Below are 15,000 nucleotides of genomic sequence, written 5' to 3' on the forward strand. Positions count from 1 at the left end.
ACCTACCTATCTATATGTTTAACACTATCTATCTATCTGCCTATCTACTTATATCTATCTGCCTAAGGACCTACCTATCTATCGGTTTAACACTATCTATCTATCTGCCTATCTATTTATATCTATCTGCCTAAGTACCTATCTATCAACTTGTTTAACACTATCTATCTACCTGCCTATCTATTTATATCTATCTGCCTAAGTACCTACCTATCAACTCGTTTAACACTATCTATCTAACTGCCTATCTATTTATATCTATCTACCTAAGTACCTATCTATCTATCCCTTTATCACTATCTACCTACCTAGTTATCTCTATCTATCACACTGTATCTATCCGTTTTATATCTATCTATCTACCTTCCTACCTACCTATTTATCTATCTCTATCCTTCTATCTTCCTACCTACCTATTTATCTATCACTATTTATCTATCCATCCTCTTTATCAAATTAACTCTTTAACACATTATTCAACCCTTCCTTCATGATATTCCATCCATTTATAATTTATCATTCTAATTATTATTTTTTTTTTACTTTCATTCCTTCATTTATGTAATTATTTTTTATTTATTATAGATTTTTTTTTTTTATGCAGCCCCGCACCTTTACTGGCCTAGTGGTGTTGGAGAGGGGAGCCTTCACGTGGTGGCACTGATATACCCAGGCGGCTCCACTGCCTGGTTATTCAAGCGTCCCTCAACTACTTCCCTATCCCCCGAAAGTAGGATGGTGGACTGCAGGGGAAGAATTTAAGCCTGCAGTCCACTGGGTTCACGTTTCAAATGAACCTGAGATACCACTACTACTACTGCTACTACTACTGCTGCTACTATTACCACTACTACTACTATGACCACTATTTCTACTGCTACTACTACTACTATTACCACTACTTCTACTGCTACTGCTACTATTACCACTACTGCTACTGCTATTACTATTACCACTACTTCTACTGCTACTGCTACTATTACCACTACTGCTACTGCTATTACTACTACTATTACCACTACTTCTACTGCTACTACTACTATTATTACCACTACTTCTACTGCTACTGCTACTATTACCACTACTGCTACTGCTATTACTACTACTACTACTATTATCACTACTATTATTATTATTACTACTACTACTGCTAACTACTACTGCCCTACCAGACCCTGATCCTTGAGTAGTATTATAAGGTGAGAAATTAACCCCAGCCAACCCTCAGACTCAAACCCCTCACCCCACTAGACCACCAGGCACCTATCTATCTATCTATCCATCCATCCATCATCCAATCCTACATTGCCCCATGAGGAGCGTAGGAGCCCGGGGCTAGGCAGTTGGTCCCGACATTTAAGATGAGAGTGACCAGCCTCACTCATCCCTGAGTGGCATTACGTGAGCAATAAACCCCAACCATCCCTTGGATATAAACCTTCACCGGCTCAATCTGATTGGAGCGCAATAATTACCCATTAAACCACCAGGCGCCAATATTTGGTTATATGGTTACCACACAGCGTTGTAAATGGTTTCCTGCCCAGGAAACCATTTGGCTTGTCACTCAGTGTAGAGTCACCCACAGGCTGAAGGAAGAGGAAAGAATAAAGGAAAGAAAGACAGAAGAGGGAGTGTAAAGTCACCCGTAGGCAGAAGGACAAGGAAAGAATGAAGGAAAGACTATCTATCTATCTATCTATTGCCAGACGCCTCAATCCCGTTTGGGGTGGCCACAAACTAATCGCCTCCAAGTCGCCCTGTCCCCCGCCATTTCACTGCCCTGTTCCCAACTCACACCCCCCTCTCTCATATACCTCTCCACACCATCCCTCCATCTCATCCTCGGCCTCCCCCTCCCTCTTCCCCCCTCCACCTCACTCACATACACTCTCTTCGTCAGTCTTTCACCCTCCATCCTCTCCACATGGCCAAACCACCTCAGTGTGTTCCTCATAACGCTTCCTATCACATCCACATCAACACCACAAAGCTCCTTTATATCCTCATTCGTCAGCCTGTCTCTCCATGTGGCTCCACAGGCTCCTCTTAAATAACTCATTTCCACTGCTCTCACTCTTGACTTGTGTCCTTCCAACAATGTCCAAGCTTCAATTCCGTACGTTAGAGTTGGTATCACAATACTGTCATGTAGTAACTTTTTCACTTCCACGCTCACTTCCCTGTTTCTTATCACTGCTTTCAAAGAACCAGCAACCTTTCTTCCCTGCTGTACCCTTTCAAGCACTTCACCCTCCAAACCTCCATCCTTACTCATCACACTACCCAAGTATTTAAACGTACTCACATTTGCCAATTCCTCACCATCCAACCTCACTGTACATTCACTGACTTCACCTCTCTCAAAGACCATCACTTTACTCTTCCCTACATTCACCTTTAGATTCCGTTTCTTACACACTCTCTCAAACTCATCCACCAAGCCTTGCAGCTCCCCTTCGTCTTCACTCAACAACACAGTATCATCTGCAAACAACAGTACAGGGAGTTTCCAAACACTATCCTCTCTCACCAGGGCCACTCCAACATCCACTACCCTACCTTGTACCTCTTTTATTACCCCATCCATGTACAGATTGAACAACCATGGAGACATGACACATCCCTGTTTCAAAGACAAACTATCTATGAATGGTTTCCTGTAACGACCGATGTACTCACCTGAAAGTAGCGCTACATCGGGTGAATGGATGGTGTGCAACCCATTTATCTCTTACTTTTGATGTTACCATTATTTTGCCATTTATTGTATTGAATTTTTTATCTTCTGAGAAAATTGTCTTTTTGTTAGAGAGAGAGAGAGAGAGAGAGAGAGAGAGCATTCTTTTTCAATGATTCCGTCAATATCTTAATACTACTGAGATGGCTATATTGATTTATATTCTTCCATTATAATTATTTCCAGTCTTCCAAAAAAATTATCATTACCCTATGATTATTTAACCCATTACATTGCCACCCCACCATTCCATTATCATTTACATCATCATTCCACTGTTGTATTCGGTGGTAGGCGGCGGCGACCACCATTCACTCGCTTGATGTAATGCTACCAACTTCTTCCTTCGCCTTTATCATTCTTTTTCTGTGTCTGCCCTCCTCTCTCCCTATTTCATCATCCTCTCACTTGATGCAGTGCTGCCTACTTCTTCCTCCATCTTTATCATTCTTTTTCTGTGTCTGTCCTCCTCTCTTCCTATTTCTCCCATCTTGCCTGTCACATTTGATTATTCTTCTTTCCTTTCCAGGTGGCTTTACATTGAGTGACAAGCCAAATGGTTTCCTGTAAGCCACTAAATCATTTACAACGCTGGGTGGTAACCATATAACCAACCCATACGTGTTCCCTATGTGTTAATAAGTGGGTTGGTGGAGGGTTTGTGCCTCTCCCCGTAAAACCACTATCTCAAACACAAACGACCACCCCTCACAGGATTATGACTTCTGGCTATACACAAATAATCCATAATATTACCATTCCACCATTTTTTCCATTATGGACTGGCTATAGAACATCCTGATTATTAACTTTAGCACCTTTCAGAGTTTTACTTTACATGCTCCTGAGTTTGAATGATGATGATGATGATGATGATGATGATGATGATGATGATATTGATGAGGTAAGTAGAATATATGAGCGGAAGTAGTAACAGAATAGCACTAAGTAAGAGGAGTAAAAATAAAGATGATGATGATGATGATAGTGATGATGATGATGATGATGATGATATTAATGAGGCAAGTAGAATATAAGAACAGAAGTAATATGAATAGTACTAGTAAGAGGAGTAAAAATGATGATGGTGATGACAATGATGATGATGATGATGATGGTTATGATGATAGTGATGTTAATGAGGTAAGCAGAATATACGAGAAGAAGAACTAATAAAATAGTACTAAGTAAGAAGAGTAAAAATGATGATGATGATAATGATGATGATGACATTGATGATAATGTGATGATGATGATATTAATGAAGTAGGCAGTATGTAAGAGCAGAAGAACAGAACAGTACTGAGTATGAAGAGAAAAAATGATGATGATGGTGGTGGTGGTGGTGGTGGTGAATGGCTATACTTTCTCTCTCTCTCTCTCTCTCTTTTATTATGCCTTTTTCTGGCACTGAGCTATGGGAAGCAAGCCGCACAGGACGAATCTCTGGGCCAAGTTAAAGTGAAAGAAGTATAACAGAGGAGTGCGAAAGGATAAAGGACGGCTCAGTGGGCTGGTGTGGGCGCGGCAGGGGGAGTGAGGCTAACTGAGGCTGGGTAGGTACTGATAACACTGACTGAGCCGTCCCCACGAGACACAAGACATGGCCCGGTGGAGGAGAAGTGGAGCGTTATATATGGACAACCCTGTAGCCTAAATTGGAAGGCTAAGTAATTTCTCCTATCTCCCGGTGATGGTCCACGGCTATGTGGATGACCCTTGTGGTGGTGGAGGCTGCTATACTCTCTTTACTCTAGCTTGGCCTAAAATTGCCATCGCTCCATCTTGAATACGGAGGTGTAACTAGTGACTAACATTAGAATATGATGCCAGTCATGAAGAAGTGCTATGGAATGGATGTAGTGCTGCAGTATTGTCCTTCTGCCACTGAGATACGTGAAATAAGCGGCAGCAAGGCAAGAAGTTGGACCAAAGAAAAGTAACAAGAGTACAGTATGTGGAAATCCTTTTCAGTTGGAAAGTTTCTAAAGCTTGATGATAATAATAATAATAATAATAATAATAATAATAATAATAATCCATCCATCAGCCAAACCTACGTTGCCCCACGAGGAACGCAGGAATCCGGGGCTAGGCAGTTGATCCTGACATTTAAGATGAGAGTGAATAATAATAATAAAACACACACACACACACACAAACAAATATATATATATATATATATATATATATATATATATATATATATCTATCTATATATATATATATATATATATATATATATATATATATATATATATATATATATATATATATATATATTTTACACGTATTTACCAACACAGGAAACAAAGTAATTTGGTCCTGCCTTTAATACAGCACATTGTGCATAATTATGAGATGTGATAGTGTCCCCTCTCCCTCCTCCACACACAGAAAAAGTATCCTTAAACATTTTTCGTCTGAATGTTTTAGAACAGCGTATGAACTTTTGAAATATTCGCCAATAAATTCTTACGTGTATGCCTGATACTTCTAACAGTAAAGACGGTACCTAAATTTAACGTCTGAATTACACCGCACATTCAGAATATCTACTATACGAAAATAAAGCCAATATGAACAATGCGGAGATGGATACTTTTTTTTTTTTTTTTACCATCGTGTAAATGGCGGGTATAGGCTTGAGGAGGTGTAGGTGTGGGGCGGGGGGACACGCGGCATGGCGGTGGAATGAAACACGGCTGAACAAATATACTTTATTGTGTCAAGAAACAGTGGCATGGGCCGGGGCGGGTTGGCCAAGTCTAGGGCTGGGTTGGGACACACACAGTACAGGTGCAGGACAAGGACACTACAGCGCTCGCCCGCCTCAGTGTGTGGGCGGGGGGTCGCGGGCGGGGCGAGGGTCCTGGTCTTCCGGTGCCGTGGGCGGCGGTAGGGGCCACGCCGTGCCGGACATCCAGCCCAGCAGCGACCACGGCCGCTGCTCGTCGTCGTCGTCGTCATCGTGAGCGGCGGGTGTGGGTGAGGGAGAGGCAGGGGCGGGACGGGGGTCGTCGCCTGGGTCGTCACTCACTACGTCGATCTCACCGGGGTCGTGGGCGGAGTCGTGGGTGGTGTCGTGGGCGGTGTCGGTGTGGCGGCGGGTCTTGGGCAGCTTGTCGTCTGGCGCCAGCAGACTGGCAACATCGAACTGCCGCTTACGAGCCACAGGTTGCTGCGGCAGCGTTCCCTGCGACTGTGGGGTGTCGTCTGAGGGCGTGAGGGCGGTTGTGTGCTGGTGGCCGTGGTGGTGGGCAGGCGTGGGAGAGTCGTGGGGGGCGGGCAGGGCAGGGGTGGGCGAGGGTGGCTCCGGGGAGGAGTCGTCATCGACGGCGAGTCCGAGGTGCTTGCGCACTCTGCGCTGTGCGCGTCGGCGTCGGAAGTCGCCGCGGCGGAAGTCGTCAATGTTGGCGGGGTGTATGGCCCAGTAATGGCCCTTGCCGTTGGCGGAACGACCCGCCTTGACGAAACAGTCGTTGAGCGACAGGTTGTGTCGGATGGAATTGCGCCAACCCGGACCCCTGGACCGGAAGTACGGGTAGTGGTCCAGGATGTACTGGTAGATGTCGCTCAGGACCAACTTTCGGTCCGGACTGCTGAGTATGGCCATGGCGATAAGACCAATGTAGGAGTGTTGGGGTTTGGGTTCCTCTGGACCGCGAGGCAGCAATGCCCTTGGGTCCAGCAGCCTGCACCCGTACCCGTACCCGTACCCGGCGGCGCCCAGCAGCCCCGGGGCCATCAGGCCCTCCGGCAAGTGCGGGTGTGGCTGCGGCAACGGGTGCGGCTGCGGCAGCGGTGGTCGCGCCCACGCCAGGCCAGCAGAGGCCAAACGCAGCCTCTCCGCCAACGCCAGTTGGTACAGCAGCCGCTGTTGCTCCGTTGGGCCCGCCGCCGCCGCCGCAGCGGCAGCGGCAGCAGCAGCGGCGGCGGCGGCGTGGGCGTCAGGCAGGGGAGGCGGCTTGACGGCCACGGGCGCCAGCACGGTCGGTGGGGACACAGAGGACTCACGGTTACACACAGAGTCCATGGTGGGTCAGTGAGTGAGTCTGTCAGAACAGTACACGTGAGTCACTGAGTCACACTGGCCACACAGCACGCGGTCACCACACCACACCGCACCACACTCAGATGTGTTGTGTTGTTATGGCCGCAGCCACCACAGTCTTCACTCACCACATGGCCCCGCCCACCCACCACAAACACCACCCCACTGGTCACCACACCGCCGCGCCCCGCCCACCTCGTTACGGGCCCGCCCCCTGGCCAATCACCGCCGTGTTGGCACAAACATTGATCGGTGTGGACCAATCAGGGACCAGTTGTTTGACTAAAGTTTTCGCCTCTCCAGCCTCCATTTTCCAAATATTGTGTCTGAGTGCGGCTCCGACAAATCGCTGCTGCTGATAGTGGCCACGTCCCAACCTGCCACACTACCCCCTACCACCATCTACCCCCAACCACCACACCACCCTGTCGTCCTACTACACCCTGCACCGTCCTACCCTTCCACCCTGATTTACCCTGTCACCTCTGCTGCCACCACATATCACCCTGTTCCTCTCGAAGTGATTCCTTCTCGCCCTTCCACTTTGGCACCCTCTTACCCTGTCACCCTGCCTCCACCCTACCACCACATAACTCTCCCACTGATCTCAACCTTAACCCTCTCCTTCCGTTCTTCCTACACTTCCAGTCTTCATTCCTCCCCTGTTACCCTGTTTCAACCCCTTCCTCCCCTCTACCACAGTCTCCTCTTACCCCCCCCCCCCGTATTACTTTATCACCCTGCCGCTCTCCATCGTTCCTACCATTCCACCTTGACTCCCTGTTATTATGTCACCCTGTCACCATGCTCCTCTCTTACCCTTCCACCTTGAATCCTGCCTCCCTCCTCCTCCTCCTCCTACACATCACCCTACCCTATCCTTCACCAATCCCCTGCAAAACCCCCTGCCTCATCCTTTCCTCCTTCGCTTCCACCCTCTCACCCTGTCGCCTCCCTACCGTCACCCTGGCTCCTTCAGTCAACGCGTCCTTGTCTCATCCATTATATACACGTACCCAGCTTCCACATTTGCCATTATTTTCACGTACCCAGCTTCTACATGTGCCATTATTTTCACGTACCCAGTTCCACATTAACCATTATTTTCACGTACCCAGCTTCCACATTTGCCATTATTATCACGTACCCAGCTTCTACATGTGCCATTATTTTCACGTACCTAGCTTCCACATTAACCATTATTTTCACGTACCTAGCTTCCACATTAACCATTATTTTTACGTACCTAGCTTCCACATTTGCCATTATTTTCACGTACCCAGCTTCCACATTAACCATTATTTTCACGTACCCAGTTCCACATTAACCATTATTTTCACGTACCCAGCTTCCACATTAACCATTATTTTTACGTACCTAGCTTCCACATTTGCCATTATTTTCACGTACTCATACGGGCTTATATCTGAGGCGTGGTTGGCGCTTACTGTATTTCTCACATTATGCCACTAAGGGACGAGCGACTGGGCACTCACCCAAAACGCCAAGATTACGTACTGTAGCCCCACGTCTTTACTTTCCTAATACAACAATAAATGATTCGAAGGGACAGACAGAGAATTTAAATTGGGAGAGTTACTTATATACCGTAATTATTTTGCATTTCAGAGCCACACTACAGTGAATATGAGAGAGAGAGAGAGAGTAAACTGCTCAGAAGAAATGTTAATCCTTCAAACTGTACCATCCACTCACACGATACATTCTCTATTTTATCTTTACCAACTTTAAACGATTACACTGAACTTTGACCTGACCTCTGGCAGTGAAGGGGTTAATGAGGGCTATATATCTATCTCCTCGGGTATATAAATCTATCCTAAGCTAACTAAAGAGAGAGAGAGAGAGAAAGAGAGAGGAAGATTGTAATTAATATCCTTCCTGTATTGAGAGATGGAAGCCAGTAACATCTAACAATATTACTTTTCTCTCTAACTTATACTCTCTCTCTCTCTCTCTCTCTCTCTCTCTCTCTCTCTCTCTCTCTCTCCATCTCGAATGCGGAGCCGTAACAAAAGAGACTGGCACTACAATATGATGCCAGTCACGAAGAAGTGCCATGGAAAGGATGTAGAGTCACGGCCCTGTCCTATTCTACCACCGAGCTACGTGAAATAAGCTGCAAAAGATTAAAAAAAAAACCTGGGCCAAGTTAAGGTGAAAGGAGTATAGGTATTTTGTAAAATTTTAGAGCTTGCTTACACTTAGGGGCACTCAGTTTTGATAGAGATAGTACTAATTCTCTCTCTCTCTCTCTCTCCCTCTCTCTCTCTCATCTTATTATCGCCCTGTCAACCCTGCCCGCCCATGCACCCTGCCGACCCACCTCTTCCACGCGCCCCTCCACTGTGCTTACCCTGCCCCTCCTGTATACGATTCTCTCTCTCTTACCAGTTCATTGTTCCCCCTGTCACCACCCCTGCCATTAGATCTCTCTCTCTCTCTCTCTCTCTCTCTCTCCAACAACCATCCTCACCTCCCACGTTCAACCAAACTCATCACACCATCATCTCAAACGCCTCCCTGACTAAGCGTTTCTCACCCCTGCCACCACACACACACCCTACCACAGTTCTCTCTCCGTCCACACCCTGCCAGTCACCCTAGCCTTGTCATACCTCACCTGTCGACACCCACACCCTGCCAATCAATTAACACCCACCTTCGAGCCTCACGCATTTACACTCCTAACTCTGCTACCCCTTCCCTGCACCGCCCCTACCCTGGCTCTCCCTGTCATCCATACCCCTACCTTCCCCACAAACACCCCTGTCCTTCCCCTCTGTCCTCTCCCTGTCATAAACATCCTTTTCCTTCCCTACCCCTGCCCTTTCCGTGTCATTTACATCTCTGGAAAGCCCCTACCCTGTTAAAACTTTCCCTACCACCACAACCCCCGCCATCATGGTCTGACGCCTCATCCCCTGCCACTCATACCCTGCCCTTCCCCTGCCATCCATACCTTGCGCTTCCCCTGCCACCATATACCCTTCCATCACTCCACGCCATCATATTGTACAGCCCCTGTATCACTGTTTCTCCACCTTGCTTTTTACCCTACCACGCATATCCCTGTCACACTGCCCTCTACCCATTCACGCCCCTGCCATACATATCCACGCCTCTCTCACCCTGCCATTCACCTGCCCAGCCGTCACCTCTGCCACCCCTGCACGCTCGCTCTGCCATATACCCTGCCATCTAATCTACCACCCTTACCCTGCCATCTATACCTTGCTACCCACACCCTGCCAAACACCCTCCCACTCACACCCTGCCACACAACCACACCTACCATCCACACCCTGCAACCCACCCACATTCTGCCATCCACCCTGTCGACAACGCCCTGCATACACCTTGTCAACTACACCCTGCCAACCACCCACACCCACCTACCCTGCCACACCGTCGGGCTTACAAGTTTTAATAGGATCCTGTCTTGTCATTCTCTCCCACTCCAAACCCTGCCAGAGGTGAGTGTGGTGGTGTGGTGTGGTGTGGTGTGGCTTGGTTTGGTGTGAAGTGATGTGGTTTAGTTTGGTTTGGTGTGGTGTGGTGTGGTGTGGTGTGGTTGTTGTATGTGGTGTGATAGCTGTGGTTTTAGTAGTGAAGATCTCCAAACTTCACCACAAAAATCCACTCTCTATCATCACTATCAACACATCATCACCAATCATTCACCACCATAATATTTCACCACCATCCTCACCACTCACCACCACACCACTAATCTCACCACAAACCCTACATTATATAACTACTCCACCTCACCACCACCACGACTGCTACTTCACCACATCACTATATCATCACCACACTACTACCGCAATCAAAACACATCACACACACTCATCACCACACCATTTCACCACTATCAAGACAAGCCAGATCACTACCGCCGTCTCATCACCACACCACACTAAAACACTATCTCACCACACCATGACCACATTTCACACAATCACCACCACACCATCCCTATCTCATCACATCACCACACCACTGCACATCACCATCACACCACAACACCACTCATAAAATTACATCACGAATATTAAACAGCCATACCATTAACACAGCACCAACTCGCCAAACACCATACCACACCACACCAAATCTCCACCACACCACTTCACCAACCATCCATAACGCTTCACAAAACTACCACACCACACCAATGCCACACCACATCACCCCTTCCCTATCACACCACACCACCTCTACCCTACCACACCACACCACCTCTACCCTACCACACCACACCACACCAATGCCACACCACATCACCCCTTCCCTACCACACCACACCACCCCTTCCCTACCACACCACACCACCCCTTCCCTATCAATCCACATCATCCCTTCCCTACAACACCACACCACCACACCAGTCTCTCGGGCGGGGGTGAGTGGCATACCGGCATGAGAGCTGTTTGAATAAGTGGAGTCGCGTGTCACTGGGCTATGTTGACTCAGTGGGTGTAGTGCTGGGGTGTGGTGGTGGTGCTGTGGTGGGTCTCCTGAGTGTGCGGTAGGTAGGGTGGGTGTGTGGTGGGTGCGTATGTGGTCGCGGCGTGAATGGATGTATACTGTGGTGGTGGTGGGTCTTGTGTGTGTGTGTGTGTGTGTGTGTGTGTGTGTGTGTGTAGGTAAGGTATGAATGCAATGAATGGAGAGAGAGAGAGAGAGAGAGAGAGAGAGAGAGAGAGAGAGAGAGAGAGAGAGAAGAGGGGGGGGCTCAGCAGGAGGGAGGGGCGCCCCAGGGAGAACCATCAGGATTTTCACACCTGTGGTCAGTGGGGGGTACACACACACACACACACACACACACACACACACACACACACACACACACACACACACACACACACACACACACACACCTTCCGAAAACAAACAGTACCCTCACGCACACACAAACGCATATACACACATATACATAACAAACACACACAGACACAGACCTACACACATACATACACACATACGCAATCCTTCGAAAAAAAAAAACTGCTCTTAAAAAAACAAACATTCTACAAGCTCTAAATAAAAACATACACATACACACGCTCCAAAAAACTACACACACACACACACACACACACACACACACACACAGCTGAGTCAAAAAGATTAAATAGATTCCGGCTGATTGGCTGAGTACTGATTCAGTCACACACACACACACACACACACACACACACACACACACACACACACACACACACACACACACACACACACACATAAACTCACCTTTTCTCTTTCTCTCTTTCACACACACACATACATAAACTCATCTTTTCTCTTTCTCTCTCTCTCTTTCACACACACACACACACACACACACACACACACACACACACACACACACACACATTCCGCCTGACTAGCTAAACAGGGCTTCACACACAGGCACTGATGCGTACAGGGGCGGTCAATAATTCCTTTACACTGGTGGGGCTAACGAGGCGAGAGACCATTTTGCCATTGTTATACAGTGTGAGAAAGACCTTATAGGGGTTTGACCAGCTCCTAGGCTGTGTAAACCAAATATTGATCAAAGGTGCACACGTAATTATAAACATACACACATACATACATGCATACACTGTCCAAATGAACACATACACACAATCACAAAACATACACACACACGCATACATACGGTCCTAACATACACACAATCCCTAAACACACACACACATACATACATACATACATATGCATACTTACAGTCCTGACAAACATACACACACACCCTAAACACACACACATACGTATACATACATACATACAGTACACATACATGGTCCAAACACACATACACACAATCCCAAAACATACACACATACATACATACAAAGTCCTAACACACATACACAAACCCAAAACATACACACACACACACACACACACACACACACACACACACACACACACACACACACACACGAGGCGGAAGGTAAACAAACAGCGTCAAGATAAAGAAAACAGGAAAAGGGACAAAGAGAGAGAGAGAGAGAGAGAGAGAGAGAGGTTGTGAGAGAGACAAAGAGAAAGAGCGATAAGGATCTGTAAGGAAAATAAACAAATATGGGTGAGAGAGAGAGAGAGAGAGAGAGAGAGAGAGAGAGAGAGAGAGAGTTTGTAGATATTAATAAGAAGGGAAAGAATGACAAGAGCAATAATAATATAATAATAATAATAATAATAATAATAATAATAATAATAATTCACTTATTATTTAAATAATGAAAAAACTTACTACTACTACTACCATTACCATCACCACTACAACAAACATTAATAATAATAATAATAATAATAATAATAATAATAATAATAATGGAAAAAGACTGTAAGAGAATAATTGATTTCATTTCTTATTTACACCCTCCTTACACCCATTGACACCCTCCCTACACCCACCCTACCCCTCCCCCTCTAATCCACTTACACCCTCTCCTCTCACCCCTTCCGCCGTCACCCTACACCCCACTACACCCGTCAATATTCATTCCCTGCCCCTCCTAACTACACAAATGGCTCTACACCCTCCTACACCCCGCTGGATCACCGCTACACTCCCTTATATATGCCTCTACACCCTCCACCTCAGCCTACACCACACTACACCTCTTTCAAAGTCGCTATACATATACACGCCTCTGTTAAACACAGCTACACCTTCCCTACATATCCTCTACACCCGCCTACACCCACCTACACCCTCTCTCTCTCTACTCTGGCTACACCAACTCTTCTCCACCCTTTCAATGCCACCCAACACCCGTCAATATCCATCCACTGCCCCGCCCAACTTTCTAAATGCGTCCCTACACCCTGCTACACCCAATTATACTCACCTACACCCTCCCTACACCCCCACTCACCGAAAAAATATGAGGTAGGGGAATTAGCCTTGAAAATATAATGGGATAATACACCCACGTAGATAGATAGACAGATAGATAGATAAACTGATAGATAAATAGATAGATAGAAAAAAGGCAGTTCCACACACCTTACTACAGTTTAGTAAATCTTTTTTGTACCATGAATATCAACTCATGTGCAATCATAATACATCCCCGTTGATAGATAAACAGATAGATAGATAGATAGATGGACAGATTGATAGATAAAGACAGATGATAGATAGTAGATAAAGATGGATAGATAGATAGATAGATTGAAAAGAACCAAGTCAAAACCTATATTAACCACGTATACCCACGTTTACACCCACCTACACCCACCACGTCACCACTTACACCCACCTACACCCACCACGTCACCACTTACACCCACCTACCCCACCGCGTCATCATTTACACCCACCACGTCACCACGTTTACACCCACCTACACCCACCACGTCACCACTTACACCCACCTACACCCACCACGTCATCATTTACACCCACCTACCCCACCACGTCATCATTTACACCCACCACGTCACCACTTACACCCACCTACACCCACCACGTCACCACTTACACCCACCTACACCCACCACGTCACCACTTACACCCACCTACACCCACCACGTCACCACTTACACCCACCTACACATCCAGTCCTATCTCCACACCCATGTACACCCATATACACCCACCTATCCCACTTACACCCACGTAGAGAGAGTGTATGGTGGGCTGAGGTGGCGATGATCCACTTATGCTGCGATAAACTCCACCTACACCCACTTACACCCACCATACATCCAAGTACAACTACTTACACGACATACACCCAAGTACAGGCAGTGTACGTGGGAGAGCAGGTGGTAATGATTCAGTTAAGCAGAGAAAAAGCCCACCTACATCCACGTACAGTCCCCACCTACACCCACTTACACCCACCTACAAGCCACACCTACACCCACGTACATTCACCAACACCCATTTACAACCAAGTACAGGCTCCATCTACACCCAGGTACACCCACCAACACCCAGGTACACCCATATGTACACCCACCTAACACACATACAAAACCCAACACCCACATGCACCCACGTACACCCAACACCCACATACATCCACCAACACCCACCTACACCCACCTACGCTCACCTACACCCACGCACAGGCCCCACCTACACCCACGTACATCCACCAACACCCACGTACTGGCCCCACCTATACCCACGTACAGGCAGTGTATGGTGGTG

General features: G+C 47.0%; 2 protein-coding genes across 2 annotated transcripts in view; both read right to left on the reverse strand.

Annotated features, from left to right (window-relative positions):
- Positions 1-6,776, reverse strand: part of LOC145394338 (uncharacterized) — a 22,244-nt gene extending 15,468 nt beyond the window's left edge. The window contains exons 1-3 of the mRNA XM_080268215.1: positions 5,587-6,776; positions 5,361-5,445; positions 927-1,035 (exon numbers count right to left, since the gene is read on the reverse strand). Of these exons, the coding sequence (XP_080124341.1) occupies positions 927-1,035; positions 5,361-5,445; positions 5,587-6,776 (1,384 nt within the window). The remainder of the gene's footprint in view (positions 1-926; positions 1,036-5,360; positions 5,446-5,586) is intronic.
- Positions 1-15,000, reverse strand: part of ppan (Brix domain-containing protein peter pan) — a 293,924-nt gene that overhangs the window by 43,455 nt on the left and 235,469 nt on the right. The gene's annotated exons all lie outside the window — the stretch shown is intronic.

The sequence above is a fragment of the Coenobita brevimanus genome, chromosome 27 (assembly GCF_032717465.1).
Source record: "Coenobita brevimanus isolate Jiangsu-jjx chromosome 27, ASM3271746v2, whole genome shotgun sequence".
Taxonomy (NCBI): Eukaryota; Metazoa; Arthropoda; class Malacostraca; order Decapoda; family Coenobitidae; genus Coenobita; species Coenobita brevimanus.